This window comes from Sturnira hondurensis, unplaced genomic scaffold, assembly GCF_014824575.4.
Source record: "Sturnira hondurensis isolate 20B ecotype Veracruz unplaced genomic scaffold, ASM1482457v3 Scaffold0019428, whole genome shotgun sequence".
Lineage (NCBI taxonomy): Eukaryota > Metazoa > Chordata > Mammalia > Chiroptera > Phyllostomidae > Sturnira > Sturnira hondurensis.
In genome coordinates, this window is record NW_028092059.1 from 7,844,256 (window position 1) to 7,863,810 (window position 19,555).

At 42.4% G+C, this 19,555-nt stretch overlaps 1 protein-coding gene across 1 annotated transcript; it reads right to left on the bottom strand.

The window, feature by feature from the left end:
* Positions 1 to 8,890: 8,890 nt before the first annotated feature.
* RBM43 (RNA binding motif protein 43) lies at positions 8,891 to 18,941 on the bottom strand. Its single transcript, XM_037027817.1, has 4 exons — positions 18,840 to 18,941; positions 15,305 to 15,509; positions 11,228 to 11,316; positions 8,891 to 10,506 (listed from the first exon to the last, which is right to left on the bottom strand). Exons 1-4 carry the CDS (start codon positions 18,840 to 18,842, stop codon positions 9,751 to 9,753), a joined length of 1,053 nt encoding a protein of 350 aa, XP_036883712.1. The 5' UTR covers positions 18,843 to 18,941; the 3' UTR covers positions 8,891 to 9,750.
* Between the last annotated feature and the right edge of the window lie 614 nt (positions 18,942 to 19,555).

Sequence of the window (19,555 nt, forward strand, 5' to 3'; positions counted from 1 at the left end):
AGCAAGGGGCAGAGCCCTAGGTATTCACCAGGCGGGCAACCCACATGTCAGCATTGTGTCACTGTATATGGGATAGGGGTCCTAAGGGGAATAGGGTTGCTTGCTTGGCTCTTGGTCGGCTTTCTTTAACTTTCCCTGCTACCCACAAGCAAAGTAGGCCCTTCCATTGCTGATTCTCAAGTGGGCAGGCTCGTGCATATTCCAGGACCCTGTGAGTGTCTCCAGTGAACTTTCCTGTGAGGCTGGGAGTCTCCCCTGCCACCCCAACCCCCACAGGTTTTTACAGCCAGAGGTTTTGAGCCTTTATTTCCCCCCACTGGAACCCTGGGCTGCACAGTCTGTCTCTCCCCAGTTGTTTCTCCCAGGTTAGCCACACACAAATGTGAGACCACCTGGTCCACAAGATTACTTGTCCACCCTGCCACAAGTCCTCTCTGCCCCAGCTGCCCACCTCTGCCCCTCCTACTGAGATAGATGAATATTTCTTGTTTAACTCATTGGTTGTCAAACTTCCATACAGTTTGATTTTCTGGCAGTTCTGGTTGTTGTGTTGTTGTTGTTTTTAAATTTGTTGTTTTCCTTCTTTTGGTTGTATGAGGAGGCACAGTGTGTCTAACTACCTACACCTCCATCTTGGCCAGAAGTCTCCCAAGAAAGATTCCCCACAAACATCTTTTAAAAGTCATTTTGCTTGAATCAGGATCCAAGCAAGGTCTACGGATACTATTTAGATAATAGATCTCTCAAAACCCTCATAATACATAACAGTTTACTCTCTAAAATTTGCAATTTTTAAATGTAAAATATACGTGTAATCATGTGTGTTGACTGAGATGGGCACTGAATTCACAAGTTTACAACTCTGATCTGAATATGGGTGACAGCTGTGCTCCTGCTCCAGGACAAAGTACTTCAGAAAGGGATCTGGCGCCCTCTAGTGCTTTTCCAAATTATAACCATCTCTGATTCTCAAACCAATCAAGAAACTTAAGATAATCCTGATGTAAATTGTTCCAAGATCTGTGAACTTGGAGCTGCATATTTCTAATATCACACCATTCACCTATGAGAAAGGGATTATGTTCTTCTTTGTAATAGTGAAAAGTAACAGATAGTTGGTAAATGCCAAGGTCAGAGTCAATTCCTCATGATATTTTCTATCATAGAAGATGTGATTCAAAGTAACACTACCATCATTTACATCAGACTGTCCCATGCTGGTTTCAAAATAACCCGGTTGTTTTAATAATTCCTTTATTTCAAACTATAATTGGGAAGCGGCTATACAGAAGTTTCTCAAAAAGCAATTTGATGTCTTATAGTTGCTTTTGTCATAGCATAGGATGAAAGAAATAACAGGACAGGTAAGACAAAAAAATTAAAAACATGCATGCAGATTATAACAACCCTTAAGACTGAGACATGGCACCAGGTGGCAAGAAAAGGGAGGCATAAATACTCTTGTATAATCAACAGGCACTAAATTAATATATTTGAAAATAATAATTGATTATACAAAGTGTTATAATTGGTATAAAAAAGAGAAAGCAAAGGCAAGAGAAGATACACATAATCAATCAAGACTTGTTTGCCTTGAATAATTTTTATATATATAAGTATATAAACATGCATCTTTTCCTACTAAAATGTTAAGCTATAAAGATATGTTTGTTTATTTATGTTTAATAAACAATTGGCATTGCTCTGACACAGCCATTTTTGTAAAGAAATGCACCCCTGAAAGAGGTAAAGCTGAATTAAAGTAAAAAGCAGCAAGGTAGAAATGATACCCCATCTCCCTAATACCAAATGGTCATCCCAAAGTCCCTCACACAGAAATCTTCAGGGTACCAATAACTTAGCTATTCAAGACTGGTCTCCTATACATGTGAGAAATCTTTTCAACTGCAATCAAGAGAATGCCAAATTTAGGAGAACATTGTCACCTTTGAAACCTTCAATTAAAGCTAAGGTTCAACAGCAAAACCTATTATAGTCTTGATTAAACACGAATTCAGTCTTTAGCTCACCTCAAACCTCACTTGACTGTGGGCAGTGTTGATTTACTCCTGGCTCTCCAATAAAGCCTCAGGTTTTGTTCTAGGCATGATATAAATAGGATTTACTGGTAACCGTTTTTAGTATTTACATCACTATCTATCAGGGTGACCTTTGCTACAACTAGACAGCTCAGATCTTGAGAAATGTACTAGTGTCAGATTGTTTTATTTTTGCAATTATACGTTAGGGGGATGAGAGCAGAAATAGTACATATTCCCCCTGCAAATCATTCTGAGGCCAGAATGAGGAATTTTCTTCACATCTGGGCCCAATAGAGAGACCACAGGAGCGGGGCTGGTGGAAGGCTGCCTGAGAGAGGCAAGGGTCACCTGGACACTCACACCTCTGGATTACCCTACCAATCTGTGCCATACGCCGCCACCACCCCACCCCAGCTACAGGCAGTGACAAGGAAGAGACCCCTTCTGTACCAGCCCAGTGGTGCAAGCTAACACTTTGGAAACTAGGAGAGACTGGTTCTCCCACAGGTCTTACAAAAGGATAATCTCTGGCTCATGCTCTCTGGCCATGAACGCTTCCTACAGAAATAACTGTATATTCACAGTACATTCTTATTATTCACGGTAGTTTTGTCCTATAAAGTGGCCATGAATGCTGACTTAGCTGATAATACTGAGCCATTGCTCCTAGAAGAAATACAAAGCTTAGCTTCCCTCTGGTCACAGTATTTTTGTCACTCCATCAATACATAACCTGTTTTATGTGTATTTCTGCTTAATGATGCCTTGCTTGATAGCTATTGCTGATTCATTAACATTGAACTCGTCCAACAGCGCTACAATTCACAACAGCTCGTGCCTGAATGAAGTTTGTCACCACAGGTACTTTCTCTGAGTAACATATCACAGCCTCCTCACACTTGGGAACACTGGGCATACTTCAGCACTGCACTCGGGGACCATTTTAAACGGCAAAGTCACCCCCAAAGAAGCACAGAAATGTGAGAAATATGGCACTAAATCCCACAGAAAGGACACTTGTTTGCAGTGAGAGCTGGCATAAGAAGGCAGAGCCTCACCTTGTTATACCTCGGCTGGGACTCTATTAGTCAGGAGACTCTATTTTATTTTATTTTATTTTATTTTATTTTATTTTATTTTATTTTATTTTATTTTATTTTATTTTATTTTATTTTTTTACCTCATGAGCATTTGTGGGCATGGGGGTTACAAATAAGTTTCATCAAGTAGGTGAGCCCACAAAACACAGAACTCACGAATACTGATGACCGACTGTGTATGTACGAGCAGAGAGTTCGGTCCCTAAAGATGCTTGTCACTAGGAGTTGGCCTACCTTGGCACCAGTGCTGCTGAGTGAACTCCGGGCAGGGTCCCCTTTCTTTACCTGCGGAAGACACCCCCAGATCTGGATCGCCTTGAGGGCAAGGACCGCAATTGTGAAAGGATTTCAGCGTGAGGTGGAACAAAGGCTATGAAATGGTGAGTCTCGTGCACAAGTCCTCAGAGGAACACGGAATGTGAGAACAGAGAGACTGATTTCCAGTAAATGCCTGGTCTTGACTAAAGACCCAACAAGGTAACTCTTGACCAATGAACAATCCCTGACATCCTCAAGCCAATGAACTTAGCTGCTTGGACTCTGGCAGGACTTGCCCCTGCTGTACTCCTCACCAATACAGCCTGCCCAAACCCTCAGTGGACTTGCCTGAAGCTTGCTGCGGCGTGCACTTTCACAGTGCATTTCCTCTGCTATTCCAGAATGAGCTCAATTTCTGGAAATTTGAGCTTGCCTCTGTTTACCCCTTTATTTAGAATGACACACTGAAACAACAGACCACTAGAGACAACTTATGAACCAGGGTGGGTTCCTCTAGCAAACTGAGCAGGCTTACCATGTTTCTGTCCTTCAAGTCCCTCCCTTCTGCTGAGGACGTATCCCTGGGATTTGAAAGAGAGAGAACCCTAGAAAGGAAAATAAAGCCTTCTCACAGTGGAAAAAAAAATAAGGATTATAGTCACTCAATTATATAGTTAAAAGGAATGTAGCGTATACCCCAATGTGCTGAAACAGAATAGAACAATGAAAAGGGTTTAAAGCAATTTCCCGACTGTCTGACATGGTCTGACATATCACGAACTGCAGAAGGATACCTCCACCCCATCCCCTGCCTCTGCAAAAAAATCAAGGGGGAAACTTGGAAACTACAAAATCTGAGCTTGCCTCTGAGATATAAACTGATCTGAAATGTCCTGCAAGCAGAAAATTATATACATCGAGCCAAGTGTTAACACAATAAAGCCACTGCTCACACCTCTTAGGGGACCAAGAGGTTGAGTCGCCTACTGTCTTCACCCTGGACAGAAACCGCTCCCTCTTCCCCCAGGCGTGAACAATACCAAGGCATAATTCTGATATTCCCTCCCGAAATAAATGCTGTGAACCAATGAGCCCCGCTTTAGTTAAACTTTAGCAAAGAAAATGTAAGGAATACTTTTCCAATTATGTGACCACATTTGCTCTGAACTGGGGTGCGTTGTTTCCCATGATTGACGGGAATGGTAAGGAGGGCTTCCTTTTACCACAAGGAGCCAAGCCCCAGGCTGAGGGCTTCATCTTATCCTCACAAAATCTTATACGGCCAGTTATTATTCCTAGTTCATAGATGTGGAAACTGAAAGAACAAAGTCACAAGCTAGTAAGTAGTGTTGCTAAAGTCTATGCTCTATGGCCGACACGGGCCGTGTTCCCCTGACACAGAGCTACGTATACGTAAATGATGCTTGCTAGCTTTGGGGGAGAAAAAAAAGACACTTATTCACATCGGAAAAATTGACACTTGAAACCCAAAATATAAGTTTATATATGAGAAAATACTAATCCTTTATGAGCTTAAGTAGTCTGTACCTATCACATAATATATGCTGTAAGTGGACCAAAGAGAAGGTAAGATTAAACGTTTCAGTGAAATTTCAGGGTGGGACACACTAGCCTGATAGTATAAGCTCCCTGATTACCACTAATCAGTTCAGGCAGGTGAATCTGGTAGTGATGTAAGGAATGAATTGAGAGCGTGGGGCGTGGGGCGTGGGTAGAGCGGAGCCAGGAAGGCCAGTTAGAATATTACAACAACTCAGGCTATGAGCTAATTACAGTAGTGTAGTAAGCGAATTTGGGGTGGGGTTACTATTCAACCCACTAAATCTTGGAAGGGATGACATAGGCCTGATCGAAGGCCCTGGCCATGCAAACGGAGAGAAAAGGAAGAAGTCCAGAGTGACTCCTTGTTTTCTAGTTCAAGTACCATGTTGGTGCCAACTCTGAGATGAGACATTCTAAGCAGACAGAGTTTTCTTGGGGTGTTGGTATTACCAAGTTCTTCAAATAATAACTACTCTTTTTGTACATCTATTCCTTAAGATGCTTTTTTAAAACTCACAATAACCCTGTGAAATAGGCTGCCACTAAGAATCCTGAGGCCAGAAGGGTAAAGGGACTTTCCCGGAATCATTCAGCTTGACAGAGGGGAGAGACGAGAGAGACGGAGTCGATGGGAAATGTGGAAGAGATCCCACTCGAGTGAAGCATTTTCATTTTGGTCAACCAGGTTTATACCAGGAAATGTTTCAAAAGTGACAAAATCCAGGCAGGACAGTGAAGTTCCTTAAATTACTATTTTGTGGAAACTTGACCTATTATCACTAACACGGTTTATTAAGAGAAACTCACAGAGCAAGTTAGACATTTCCTTCTCTCTACACCTTCTTACCTGTGAGTCTCCTATTGAGAAATTGAAGAAGCTTGTCTATCAAATAGAACCTTGTCTAACTGAAGAAGCTGTCAAAATCCAGCCGTCCTTAAACTTCGCATTCATCTACCAAACCAGGTGCTGAGGTGCCCACCCACTTCATCCTTCCACTGAGCTAGCTCCCATCCATCGGTTCTCAGCCCCTAGGAAGCTTCTTCTGACACTTGTTAAAGAAAACTTCTCAAGATACAGAAATAAAGTACAAAATAATTATGTAGACCTTTTGATGCCACACCGGACAAGCTCTAATAAGCCCACTTGTGGGTCACTCTTGTGGGGAATGCAACTTGCTTTCACTTAATATCACAGTTGATTAGGACAATGACATTTTATAATTCTGTGAAGTCAGAAATTTGACTCTGAAAAAAGACCAACAAATTGTGATTCTCTTTTCTGACTACAAGCAAAAACAGTCCCCTGAATCACAATTTTATAGCATTAAAGGACAATGATTAATTTTGATCCAAGGTAGCAATCTTTACCAACATGCTTTTCCCTAGTGACTTTTTAATTCCATTTCTTATGTTCTTTCTGAACCAGCTTTTCATTCTGCTAGTTAACTTCTTAATAGTAAGGTAAATAAAACTTAAACAAATGCTCATTACCTTTTTCTATGAGAATTATGCCAATAATTTGGAAATGACTAGGTAAGAATTGACTCCCCAACCCTATGCAGACTAGTGGTATAGCAAACACTACTCTAATGGCTTGTCTGCTGGTCTCTCTGCCCGACTTCGAAGACGTCAGTGAACATTTTTGTCTTATGTCCCACTGCTTCCTCCAGAACACAGCAAAATAGTTGTCCCAGAGAATGAGCTCAACAAAAATTGCTGAGTTTCTTACCAAAAGCTTCAGAGCCCCTTCCCCCACTCTGCTCCTTTGTCCGCCAAGATCTCAAACTCCCACATCTTTTTAGACCTGATAATGGCTCCCTTCACAACCTGCAGCCTCTTTGAAAAGTATCAACCTGCCTAATTAAATGACAGGTTTTTCTCTCAATGGCAGACACACAACAGGGTTTAGGCCTGACAACAAGTTGGGACTCATATCATCTGTCTCGACATGAATAACCTCCCAAAATAAATTTTAATAAAAATTAGCATCACTGCTTTGAAAAAAGACAGTTTTTATAAAAGATAGAAACTGGTAACACAACTAGCATATTATAAGAAGAGTACCATTAAACAAATTCTAAAGTGGACAACAGTATGTAAGAATACCTGAAATACATAATCTTCTCAAGCAGAAGATGCTGTACCTGTACCTTTAAATCAATTAGTGTTCAATTTTTATCAGATCGTGGAATGAGACAGTATTCTGATCCAGCTCTTTGTTGAGAAACTATCCTATTGGTATTAAATACCCATAAATAATGAACGTCTTGGTAGGTACCGAAGATAACTCTGCCAGTTATTAATTTTTTGACTAAGCTTTAAAGTCATCTTGTGCATACTCTATAAAAATAGCCCTAGGCCCTTTAAAGATTTTTCCTTTGTAGCTGACAGGATGTTAGGCTTTCCCAGTAGAGGGCACCAGAGGGACACTGCAAGAGGAAAGAGTCTCGCTCTTGCTTCAGTGTGTTCAACTGGCAGGCTACCCCAGGTCCAGCTCCCTGAGTATCCAGCTCCCTCAGCACAGGCCGCTTCTCCACCATCAGGCCCATGAATCACCGGCAGCTCCTCCAGTGGGCAGCCCCTAGTACATGGGGCCTCCCCACCACTTGGAGCCTGTAGTGCATAGTGGCCTGTATCACCCAGCCACCAGCCACTTCATCCCTTCAGCAACCTCTTCAATGGTTCTGTAATGGAGTGTCCTTCCTTGTGAGATACTCCGGGGAAGAGAGTCTTCCACCACCCTAGAGGATGGATTTCCAGCAAGATGCCCTTGAGCAAGCCCTCCAGCAAGGGCAGGCTTCCAGTTCTAGGGATGGTGGGGAGGGAGCTGGGGAGTTCTTTCTTGGGCACGCTATCTAAACTGCTCCTTATATCTTTTATCCTTGTATTTTTTAGAGTTTTCTTTTTTCTTCATAGTCAATCCCTCATTATTCCAATCTCCTGTTATAGTTAACAATTCTTTATATTATGCGTTCCCTATTCAAATTACTGTCTTCTCCCTCCTGATTGGACCCAGACTGAGACAAAGTCCTTGAAGTAAAACAACAATGAAACCTCCTTTTTATCTTGAAGATACTTTATTGGGTTGCTTGATATAAACAGCCATTTCCCGTGATAAGTATTTGTTTATTCATACAGAAATGAAATGTCATATTTAAAGAAATTGAAATTAGTTACATATTTTGGATTTAGACGGATGAGAAAAAAATGAAAGCACACAGAGATTAATCTTTTCTACTGATATAAACAACTCCAATCATCATAAGCATGATTGTCTACTCGGAGCTATGTGAGACGTAGTCATCTTATTAATTCTAGATGGCTCTCTTGCAGGGGCCCAGCTACTTAAGATTGGCTTCACCCAAAGTGAAATTCAGGGTAGTCCTGGACAACTTCATGACTTACAAGCCCTGGCTTCTCTTATTCCCTAAAGAATTTTCATATCCTGTCATCTTTAAGGTAACACTTCTCAATTGTTTCAGTAGAATTGTAGGAAACTAGCTCTATTAAAGGGAGAAGCACAGTAGAGTCATTGAGAGTACAGGCGCGTTACATTACATCGGTGTGCTTTGGTTCCCTCATCTGTGAAAAGGGCAGAAAACCAGCACCTGCCCCACAGGACTGCTATCAGAACCGAACAAAAAAAGATATGAAAGGCTCTTAAAATTATGCCTGGCAAGTAGCATTTGTTATTCCTTTTGTATTAATGTCTCCTTTTATTTATTTTCTTAATTTTTATGTATTGATTTTAGAGAGAAAAATGAAGGAGAGAGGGAGACAGAAACATCGATTTGTTGTCCCACTTATCCACGCACTCACTGGTTGATTGTGAGTGCCCTGACTAAGGATCAAACCTACAACCTTTGCATAGGGGATGACGCTTTAACCAACTGAGCTACCCAGCCAGGGCAATTTTTCTTAGTTCCATACGTGAAAATTGTGACGCTTTAAAATTTTTCAATTACAGTTCACTTTCAGTATTGTTTTGTATTATAGTTTAAAGTGGACATCATAGTGGTTGGACAATCACACACTTTACACAATGTCCCCCTGGATATTTCCAGTACGTGTGTCATCATCCTCATCATCCATGATCTTATTCCTCCAATGTTGTTGCTTTAACAATAGTTACAAACTAAAAAGGGGAGCAGAGAAAAAAGACACTAAGGGTAGTGTCTTCATAATTATAACAGGGGAAGAAACATTTTACCCAAGCACTTAGTTAGGCTAAATAAAAATGTCCCACCTGCCCAGTAACCTTGTGCCAGTGGGATTAAGTCAAGTCATGATTTAACCTATATTAGAAATACTTCCCAAGTAGCTTCTCAAGTGACTTCGGGCAGCATTCTTATCCTATTTGGCATAAATGAAAACTTTGTAAATGCTCAGAAATTGCCAATAACATCCTCATCATCATCTAAACCTCTCACGTATTAGAATTAAGGCTACTTCTTTTTCTCAGAATTTGAGGTTGCAGAGAAAGTGAAATTTCTTCAAAGTTTCATGAGGGTTTTTTTTTTTTTTAAGTTTTACATCTTAAATACTATCTTGGTAGTCACATAGACTGGGTTTAGCCCCAGCCCCAATCCTTGGCAGCTAGATAACCTCGGACAAGTGTTTTAGCCTCTCCAAACCCCGGTTCCTTCCCCCATCATGGAAGGACAGCAATGCCCACAACAAAGCAGGGACACAAAGATTAAATGAGATAAAGCTGGCGTTATACACGGCGCCATCCCTGCTCAGTAAGGAAAGCAACCGTCCTCACCAGCCCTGTTGCCGAGATTCTATTACCTAACTGTTTGCCTTATTAATTCCATGGCCTCTTTTTTAAACGCGTAAATGACAGAAGTCGGTCCTATAATGTCAACGTGTGTCTCGTAAAACGTAATCAGAACATCAAGGTACTTCGAGCTCAGTTGTTTACATGCCCACTTAATATTGGTTTTCTGTCTCTTTTCCTTTTCTTCCAAAACAAATGTCTCTTTTCTAAGATCGAAGTGAAGAGCATGTGAATATTTCTCAATGAACTCTTTCACAAGTTTTTCATGGTTTGGCTGAGAACCAACTAGAGCATTTCTTATGCAAATTGTGGTGATTTCACCATCTACCCTCTCCTGACATACAACATGATATTTTTTCAATGTGCTTTTATAAAAATTGCCCTTTTTCAGGTAGTGAAAAATATCTGTGTCGAGAACAACTACTTCTCCACTTCTAGGAGTCTCGGGCACTGAGCACCTGAGTGTCTCCAGAGAGTTGCCACTTCTCTGTGGGCTCCTTCTGGGGCTCTGCCTATTCCACTTCTCCCGCTCACTCATAAAACCCCTGTTCTTTTCTAAAAGAGAACTTGCTTTTAATAGCAAAGATTCTTTGAGCTTCTTGACAGCCGGAAACGATCCTTGAACAGAGATTCTTCCGCTGTCTTCCAAAGAACTGAAGCACAAAGTTGGATGTTGCCTTTTCAGGTCTCTTACCAGACGTTCCAGAAAGACTTGACTCTGAAAAATGGAGAGATCAAGTACAGCACTGACCGAGCTGAAGACCTAAAATTAAAGAGAGGGGACTTGAACCAGCACCGTGTAGTGGGGCAGACCACATAACCACATTCTTCTTCCACCACTGTCTCTACAGGGGCCCTTCCAAGGGATCCCACAGCCCCAAGGCGCCCACAGCCCCTCACTGCACTCCCCAAAGCAGAGGTAGTCAAGAATTTTTTAGAGGCAGAACGTCTTTTTGAAACAAAGTCTTAAGCAGAATCCATAGATGCGCACTGTTCTGTCTCTGCTCAGAGGATGGGGTCCCCGTACGGACCCTCTGAGTGTGAAGATGGCTGCACAGCGCCCTGGGTTTCTTACCAAATACAGTTTCAAACCAATGCTTGGAATTTTAACTTTTTCCTCTGATTTCTGCCTTTCCTGCATCTTCAAAGCTTCTTTTTAATGTTCATGCTAATTGGGTTTTTGTTTTTTCCCAAAATTAGTTTTTTAGGTCCGTACCTGACTGCATCCATGAGAGTATAAATAGACTCACTAGCACTGTGAAAGCATCAATTGGGACACACGGAAACATAAACACAGACCAGGCAGTCACAAAAAAAATGTTAAGATGCAGGTTTGGCCTTGAACCCTGACTCAGGTTAGGGAGTTGGTGCCTTCTGTCCTAGAAGTCCTGGGGTAATAGTGCTACGAGTCTCCTGGGTAGGGAACACTCTGCGGAAGAAATGGGGTCCAGGACCACCGGCGGGCCTGCAGCATCACACCTCACCTTTTCACTCAAATGAGAGACTCTGAGTTGAATGTGTCCAACCTCCTCTGCTAGATGGTGTTTCTCTTTTCTGATGACATTCTCTGCAACTAAGTGGAAACGATGCCGTCAGAAGTGTTATGGCTCGATACGCTAGTAATTATTTTTATTAATAATAATAGAGATGTTCAGCTCTGTTATTTAGAATGCCTAAGTTTTCTTCAACATTTTCCCTCTAAAGTCAACTTTTAAATAGCTTTCCCTTCTACCTGAACATATTAAAATTAATTTATACATAAATATGATCCTAGTCATACTTTTAAAAATATACATATGTATATATAAATAGAAAACAAACACCTAAAAGTTAATCAATCAGTTAACATAATCAGTCTCTGTTAATTATGGCCCTGAGGAGACATCACCGTCTTAAATCCAGGACACCACACTGCCCTGGTTCTCCTCTAATTCACTGGCTGACCTGCTCAGTCTCCTTTGCTAGTTCTCCTTCTCCTCCCACTCTCCAGATGTTGGCATGCCTGCACCTCAGGTCTCATGCCTCTTTGCTAACCTCTACCCACCCCCATGGCTTCAGATGCCATTCCTACATGCGCCACTTTCAAGGTTCTATCTCAGCCTGGACTTTTCTCCCTTCCGTCTGTGGGAATCTCTATTTCATTATTCTAATAGGTATCTTAACGACCAAAATTCAACTCTAGATAACCATCCTTTGTCTAAAAGTACTCTTCCTCCTGTGTTCCATGCCTCAGAAAATGACTCCAATCCATCAGCAAATCACGAATATCCATTAGTTCTTAATCATCTGACCCACTACCTCACTAGTCGAAACCAGCCATGACCAGTAGCTTCCCTTCTCCACATGGCTGACAGACTGACCGTCCAAGACAAGGCAGTGCCACTTTGTCTGTCCTCTGCTCAAAATGCTCCAGTGGCTTCCCTCTCACCCAGGAAAAAGAGAATCCAGACGCCTTGGCTGGACCTATAAGCTACTCAACATAAACTGGTCCCTGGGTACCCACCTAACACCTCTTATTACTCTCCCTCTCACTCATTCCAGCCCAGCCACACAGGCCTCCTTGCTGTTCTTCAAGACGGCCAGTGTGCTATCCCTTCAGAGAATTTTCCCCAGTCCTCCCCTTGGCCAAGAATGGCCTTCCTTCCCCCTTATCTGCATGAGTCATTCTCTAACTTCATTTAGCTCTCTGCTCTAATGCCACCTGAACGGAGTTGTTTTCCTACTCACGCTATCTACAGTGACATCTTCCATCACATTCTCTCCTTTTATTCCGCTTTGTATTTTTTCATAATACTCATGTTATATACTATTGTATATAAATAAATGTGGGGGCGACTTTTCCCACAAGTCCCCCCACCCGCCACAGATGAACGTAAACACTACCAAGACATGATCCGCTTGGGAAGGAGAGGTGGGCAGTTTCTCTGAGGAAAAAAAAGGCTTTGAGCAGTGTCCAGTTTATCAGGGAAAAAGGCAGCAAGCCCCTTTCCTCCAGGGGCCTTTATTGGGTTGTAATACACAGGAATACAGGGTGGCAAGGATCAAACAGTAGATAACATTTCAAAAATAGCTGAGGGATTAGTCTAAGTCAGTGTCTGTCAGGAAGGGAGTTTTACAGAAACTTTAGGGTTTCCTGCTCAGACCCTTAACATATGAATGAAAGCACTCTTATCAGAGCAGGTTTCACAGGTTTTTTAGGAATTCTCTGTGATGCCAGATCCCCCCCACCCCCACCCCACTGGGATCCACTCTGGCATGGCAAGGAGCTGCACCTCTCCCCGACAGGTATTCAGGCTTAAGGGGATTAGAGCCAGGAAGCACTTCTCCCAGAGAACATGGGGACTCGGGCTATGTCAAAGCTGGGGGGCAGGGGTCCATTGCTCACTCTTTGTTGCAGCCCCCTGAGTCCTTCCATGAAGACCTCCCAAGTGATCGAGTCTGGCTTAAATTGCCCCCTGCTGTGAGGGGTCTTACTCCTCATTGACTTCCGACCAAGCTTTGGGAGCAGGAAGAGAAAACTGAGGCAGCGTTTGCTACCAGAGACAAGCTTTGTCTCCTGTGGCTCACATTCCGGGGGTCAATAGCTCATCCTTAGCCATGGGGGATAGAGTTACAGTTCCTGAAACCAGGCAGAGCGGTCCACAACAAATAAAAATAAACAAATGGCAACATTTCATCTTTTTCATGACTAGTAGTATTCTATTGTATATATGTACTACATTTTTTTAATCCAATCATCTGTCAAAGAACACTTGGGTCTCCCTGTCTAGGGTAGCATGAAAATGCTACAATGAACATAGGAGTACATATATCTTTACAAATAAGTGTTTTCAACATTTGGGTAGATACCCAGGAGAGGGATGGCTGAGTCATAAGTAACTCTATTCTTAATTTTTGGGGCAACCTCCATACTGTTTTCCACAGTGGCTACACCAAATTATATTCCTACCAGCAGTGTACAAGGGTTCCCCTTTTTCTCCACACCCTCTCCAACACTTGTTATTTCTTGTCTTGTTGACAGTAGCCACTTGACAGGCATGAAGTGGTCTCCTCGTGGTGTGTTCTGCATTTCCCTGATAGCTAGTGATGTTACACTACACGGACGAACCTTGAGAGTATCACGCCAAGTGAAATAAGTCAGATGGAAAAGGACAAGAACCACATGATTTCACTCATATGTGGGATATAAAACAAAAAGCAATAAACAAATGACACAAATAAACAAACAAAAACTCACAGATACAGATGATAGAATGGATGTTACCAGAGAAAAAGGGTGGTTGGGGGAGGATGAAGACGGTGAAGGGGGCCAAATACAAAGTGACAAAAGGAGACTAGACTTTGGGTGGTGAGTACACAATACAGTGTACAGGTGTTATATTGTAAAGTATACCAGAAATTTACGTTATTAACCAATGTTACCAAATAATTCCATTGTTCCTCATAAAAATAAGTAAATATAAACATAAGTATATAAAATACAAATAAATAAATCACCCAAGGTATTATATATACGTTTTGTTTGTTTCTTATCTGTCCACCCCCACAGACGTATGCTTTGTGAAAGACAACATGTTGCCGATTTCACTCATTGCTATATCCTCAAGACCTGGAATGGTACCTGGCAAATAATAGGTACTCAATAAACATGTGTGAATGAATAAATAAACCCACTCCTCTCTTTCTCTTTCTGGGTGACAAATTCAACATACGAAATATTAACTTCCAAAACACTACAATCCCCTTATAATAAGAAATAATAATAAGTCCCTTCCACCATCCCGCATGAGAACGGCTTAACTGATGGTCACAGATAAGGACACTGGTGATCAATAGTCTCTTGTCTTTCTCTCTGGACCCTGTCTTCCCTCAGCTGAGCAAAGTCTCTCCTCCTCCTACGCAATATGGTACTTTCATCTCCAAGAGGCTGGTATAGAGACTCATCTTCCTCTGGCAATTTATCCCGTCAGCCACTGAGCTCTAAGGAAAGCTGCCCTCTCCGTGAATCAGGAGGAGTGATACAATCTGCAGACCCAACTTCCTCGCCTGTGTCAGAGACGGGAGTGGGAAACATACTGACGCAGCCTGATCTCAGATCCAAGCCATATTTCTCCTTTCTGGCTTCACCAGGAATCAAACCGTGGCTTGAACATTTGTTGGCTTAAACAACGGTAATGTACAATCACATTGCTGAAGCCACCTCAAAATTTCCAAAGTAGTTATCTTGTTAGTGAGATTAGAGATCATTTTGTGGGGTTTTGTTTATTTTCCATAATTTACAAATTTGCAACAATAAAATGTGTCACTTTTATCCTAATACATAGACAATTCAAAATTTAAAAAGAAGTCTTCAAGACTTTGCCAGTTACTGCTACTTTATCATGAGCCATTTTCACATATATTCTAGTTAGTGCAATATTGTGCCACTTTAAATTCAGAACAGAATGATTTTTTTAAAAGCCACTTTGAACTTTACCAATCCCATGATTCATTTTAATGATATTCAATTTTCAATTTCACTATGGAAGTTTTTATATTACAACAATTTGATTCAGAAATACCTTTTTTTTCTTTGAATGTTACCAATGCAACTCCTTTGGTTCTTGTTGGGTATATCACATCTTCAACGACTCCGCCCTCATTAATATCTTGGAAGTGAATCTTCACTAACGTGGTGAGCAACAGATCATCGAAATGGCCAGCTGGAAGACCAGCAACTACAACCGTCCTTTCTGCTTTGGATTCCTTGACATTCAAAACTGACGCCTGTAAGAGAAATAGTAGGATGTTCTTTAACATATGTAAGATTCTATTTAATATAGGCAACATCACATACCAGCAGGAGAGGCTGTTTTATCTAATAAAGGAATCAGTGCAGGTGATTAGATACTTTTAGATAGATAGACAGATAGATAGATAGATAGATGGAAAAGATACATCCTTGCCTCATATACCAATATAAACTCTATGAATTTGAGAGGTAAATGTAAAAAAAGCAAACCCTTTTTGTCTGTATGGAACACATTGGCTGATGTTTGTCTGATTTTTTAAAGGCCTAAAAATAATGGAAATCACAAAGAAAAAGATCAAGAAATACACATTTGAATTAAAATTTAAATTTTTTAAAAGCCAAGCTAACCACCAAATATGGTAGTTTGAAGATGACTGTAAGTGTTCTTGATTGTGTAGTCCAAGGTTGATAAGCCAATAAGAAACACATCCTATACTTTTTTTTTTGTGAGAATCAGGAAAAAGTCGCCATAAAACAAATAATAAAACCCTGGCAATAATACTAGGGCTGCAGTGGAGTAAATCCTGCCTTCAAGCGTATATCTGAGATGGAATTGAACCACCAGGAATATATCCTATTGCAGACCCTGCCACCATGCTGGGCACAAAACACCGCCTATAAGTAGGACCTTCCCTGGGCTCACTCTCTTTGAACTTCTTGTATTACCCAGTGAAGGGGCTTGTGTGTAAATGTCTTCATTTGTCCCCCATTCTATTTAGGGCAGTGGACACATAAGTTTTCTCAATGCTTACAGGCAGTCTATCCTGATACTACCAGAGCTCAGATATAATCTATCCCAACTTACCCCCAGGAGGGACAGGATGTCTCATGGGCCCAAGTAAGGGGGAACAGATCACAAAGACAGTTAGGGCTCTCAGGTGAAAGAACTCTGTATTCAGAGTAGGACTTTACTGGAGATAGTCAGACTACTTCTGACCTCCCAGGTGACAAAGACAGCCAAAGCACACAGTGTCCTGTCCATCCCAAGAGCACCCTAAAACTACAGTAAAAATAAACGAATGAATAAGTGCCATTAAAGGGAACAATAAGCATAGAGGAGATTTCAACAAATTTCTGCAAGACTGAAAAAACATAGCAGTGTGTGCAAGGACACGGCCCAGGGAAGGAGCTATAACCCCAAGTAAGAAAAAGGGGTTGCAGTGGAAAAGTGACAAACTTCAGGCATACCCTCAGAAGTGAAAAGGAGACAAAAATGGACAGATTAGTTGAAAAGCTGTGGCAAAGCATCAGTTCCCATCGTCTCCCCACATTCCCTTCCCTAGACATGTACATGCACACACTACAATGCAGGCAGCTGCACAACAGCCTTAGGAAAGACAACTTGAGGATTATTATGCTTTAAGAAAAAAAAACTTGAGTGAACACACGAGGGAGAATCTGACCTGCTGGTAAGGAAGGGTGTTGGAACCACAGAGCAAGTCCTCCTGCTTTACGATGTTGGGAGGGGCCCCAGCCTAAAGACCACAAGCAAACTAAAGTGTGCCATGATTTGGAGCAAATTATGGAAGAGCAAAAAAAAAAAAAAAAAGAGGGAAATCTATTTCACTACAAGAGAAAACACCAATGTCCAACAATTTGAGGATGCAAAATCACTCACAATAAAGATGCTAAAATACACAATAAATGACAGACAGGATTAGGAAGCAAAATTAATTCTGGCTTATGCAGTCACAGAAGCTTCATGAAAGACAGGCCATGTTGGCCGCAGGTTTGATCCTGTCAGGGCACTTGTGGGAGGAAAACAATTGATGTTTGTCTCTCGCATTGGTTTTTCTTCTCTCTCTCTCCCTTCCTTTCTCTTTCAGAAAAGTCAATTTAAAAGAATATATATAGCCCTGGCTGGTGTGGCTCCACTGATTAAGCTCTGGCCTGTGAACTGAAAGCTCAGGTCAGACTCTGGTCAGGGGACACGCCTGGGTTGTGGGCCGGGTCCCCAACTGGGGGTGTTCTGAGACAAGTGATGGGTGCTTCTCTCTCTCTCTCTTTCCCTCCCTTTCCTTCTCTCTAAAAATAAATTAGTAAAATATTATTTAAAAAGCATATCCTAGGGTGAGTATGTTTTATTGATAGATATGTCTTTAGATAGTATGTATTTATTAATAGATAAAAAATGTATTTTATCTATCAATAAAAAAAGAGAGAGAGGCCTGAAAACTAAGGTTGAATTTTAATTAGTGATCAAATTTGATTTTAAAAAAGTAGGTAGCTCAGTTGGTTTGAGCATCATCTCCACAGCCAGGGTTGCAGGTTGATCAGGGTACATACAACACACAAAGAATGTATAAATAAGTGGAACAACAAATCCATGTTTTTTCTCTCTCTCTCAAATCAATAAATCAATAAAGATCATTTTCAATGCAACAGGAGAGTTCACAGCAAAAGCAAAAAGGTGTAAAGAAAAACTGAGTTAACTTTTGTAAGTAAAGCATTGGTGAAAAATAAGTATCTTCACTGCTTTTGTTTACATTTTTTAAATTAAAATCAGTTCTTTATTTTCACTGACGTTGCCTTTACTGCCACCCATTAAACAAAATCGCACTTGCATCTCACAGTACTTTGGCATTTCAGAGACCCTGGCATTTCCAACCAGTAATGAAGGGCCCTGCCACCGCTTTCAAGCGCTTGATGGAGAAGACAAAGGGAAGGCCAACTCTTGAATTCGCTAACGGCTCTTGATAGCTAGCACGGGGTGAAAACACAGAGCCCTTGCTTAGAGAAAGAACTAATGCCACAAGAGAAAACCCCCACATTCCCTCTCATGGAGACCCGGCATCAATCTGGATGCCTGCCCAACTTGCGTCCTTGGCTTGAATCCTTCTTCCTGGCCCTTTTTAAAAAGAAACTGTGGCCTCCATTTCTGGTTAACTTCTTCCACTCTTGTTCACCCAAGCGGGGCGGGGGGGGGGGGGGGGGGGGGGGGGGGTGTTGTTGAGGGGAACAACAGTTAAGCCCTAACACTGACTGCGAAGCGACTCCTTGATGAAACTGCTGTGTCCCTAGCGACGGGGCACTGGGTGTGGGAGACGGTCCAGGCGTTGGGTCTCTGGATTTGCGCAGCCCGCGCAGCCCGCAGTGAATTTCAGAGACTGGGAGTCCCGGGGCAGAGAGACGTTCTCTGGAGCGTTTGCCCCCGGGGCAGACGGTTCCGCCCCTGCCACAGGCCCCTCCGCGCGCAGCCAGGGTCAGCCCCGCACCCTCGCCAGCCCCCACCGGCCCGCGTCCTTCTAGGGGGCCACAGCGACAGAGCAGGAGGACCCTGCCCTGCAAAATCAAAAGCAACTTGCCATAGTGGAGCAGAGTCTCGCCCTCGGAGGTTGGCGGCACCGGAATCTAGCTGAGCTCGCGCGGAGGGGCGGGACAAACAGGCAGGTTTTGGTTTCGTTTTTTTGTTTTGTTTTGTTTTGTTTTTGTTTTTTCCCCACTCGCTTGGAGACCTTGGAGGATTTGGGCGGCCCCTCCTCCCCCTCCGCTGGTGCGCGACCTCACAGCCTCGTGGAGAGAGCTCGGTCCGGGACCGGCTGCTGCCAGCGCCCACCCGCATGCCCTTGGTAGTTTCCCAACATTTGAAACCTCGCAAGAACTAAGACAAGATTCTCTGCCGGAAGGCGTGAATTCGGGGATTCTCCAGGGTCTGTCCTCTGCTCACTGGAATCTGATCCTCCTTCTTATGCCCTCGCGGTGTCCCCAGCTGTCTTTTCACCACACCTGTGTCTCCTCTTCCTCACCTGCCCAGCCCAGGGCTGGTCGCCAGACACAGCCAGGTGTGCAGGGCACAGATGACAGGCGCACGGTCCCTGTCTACAGGGAGCTCATCATCTTTCCCACGCCAAGCTCGGACTCCTGAGTCTGGCACCTGGGAGGACCCAGGGAATCCACACACAGCCTCAAAATCAAAGAAAGCATGAAGAAAAAGGCAAACGGTTGGCAAGTAGGAAGAAGCTCAATTTCACTCCTAAGAAATACAAATTGAAATTATGAGATCCCTTTTTTGACGATTGGA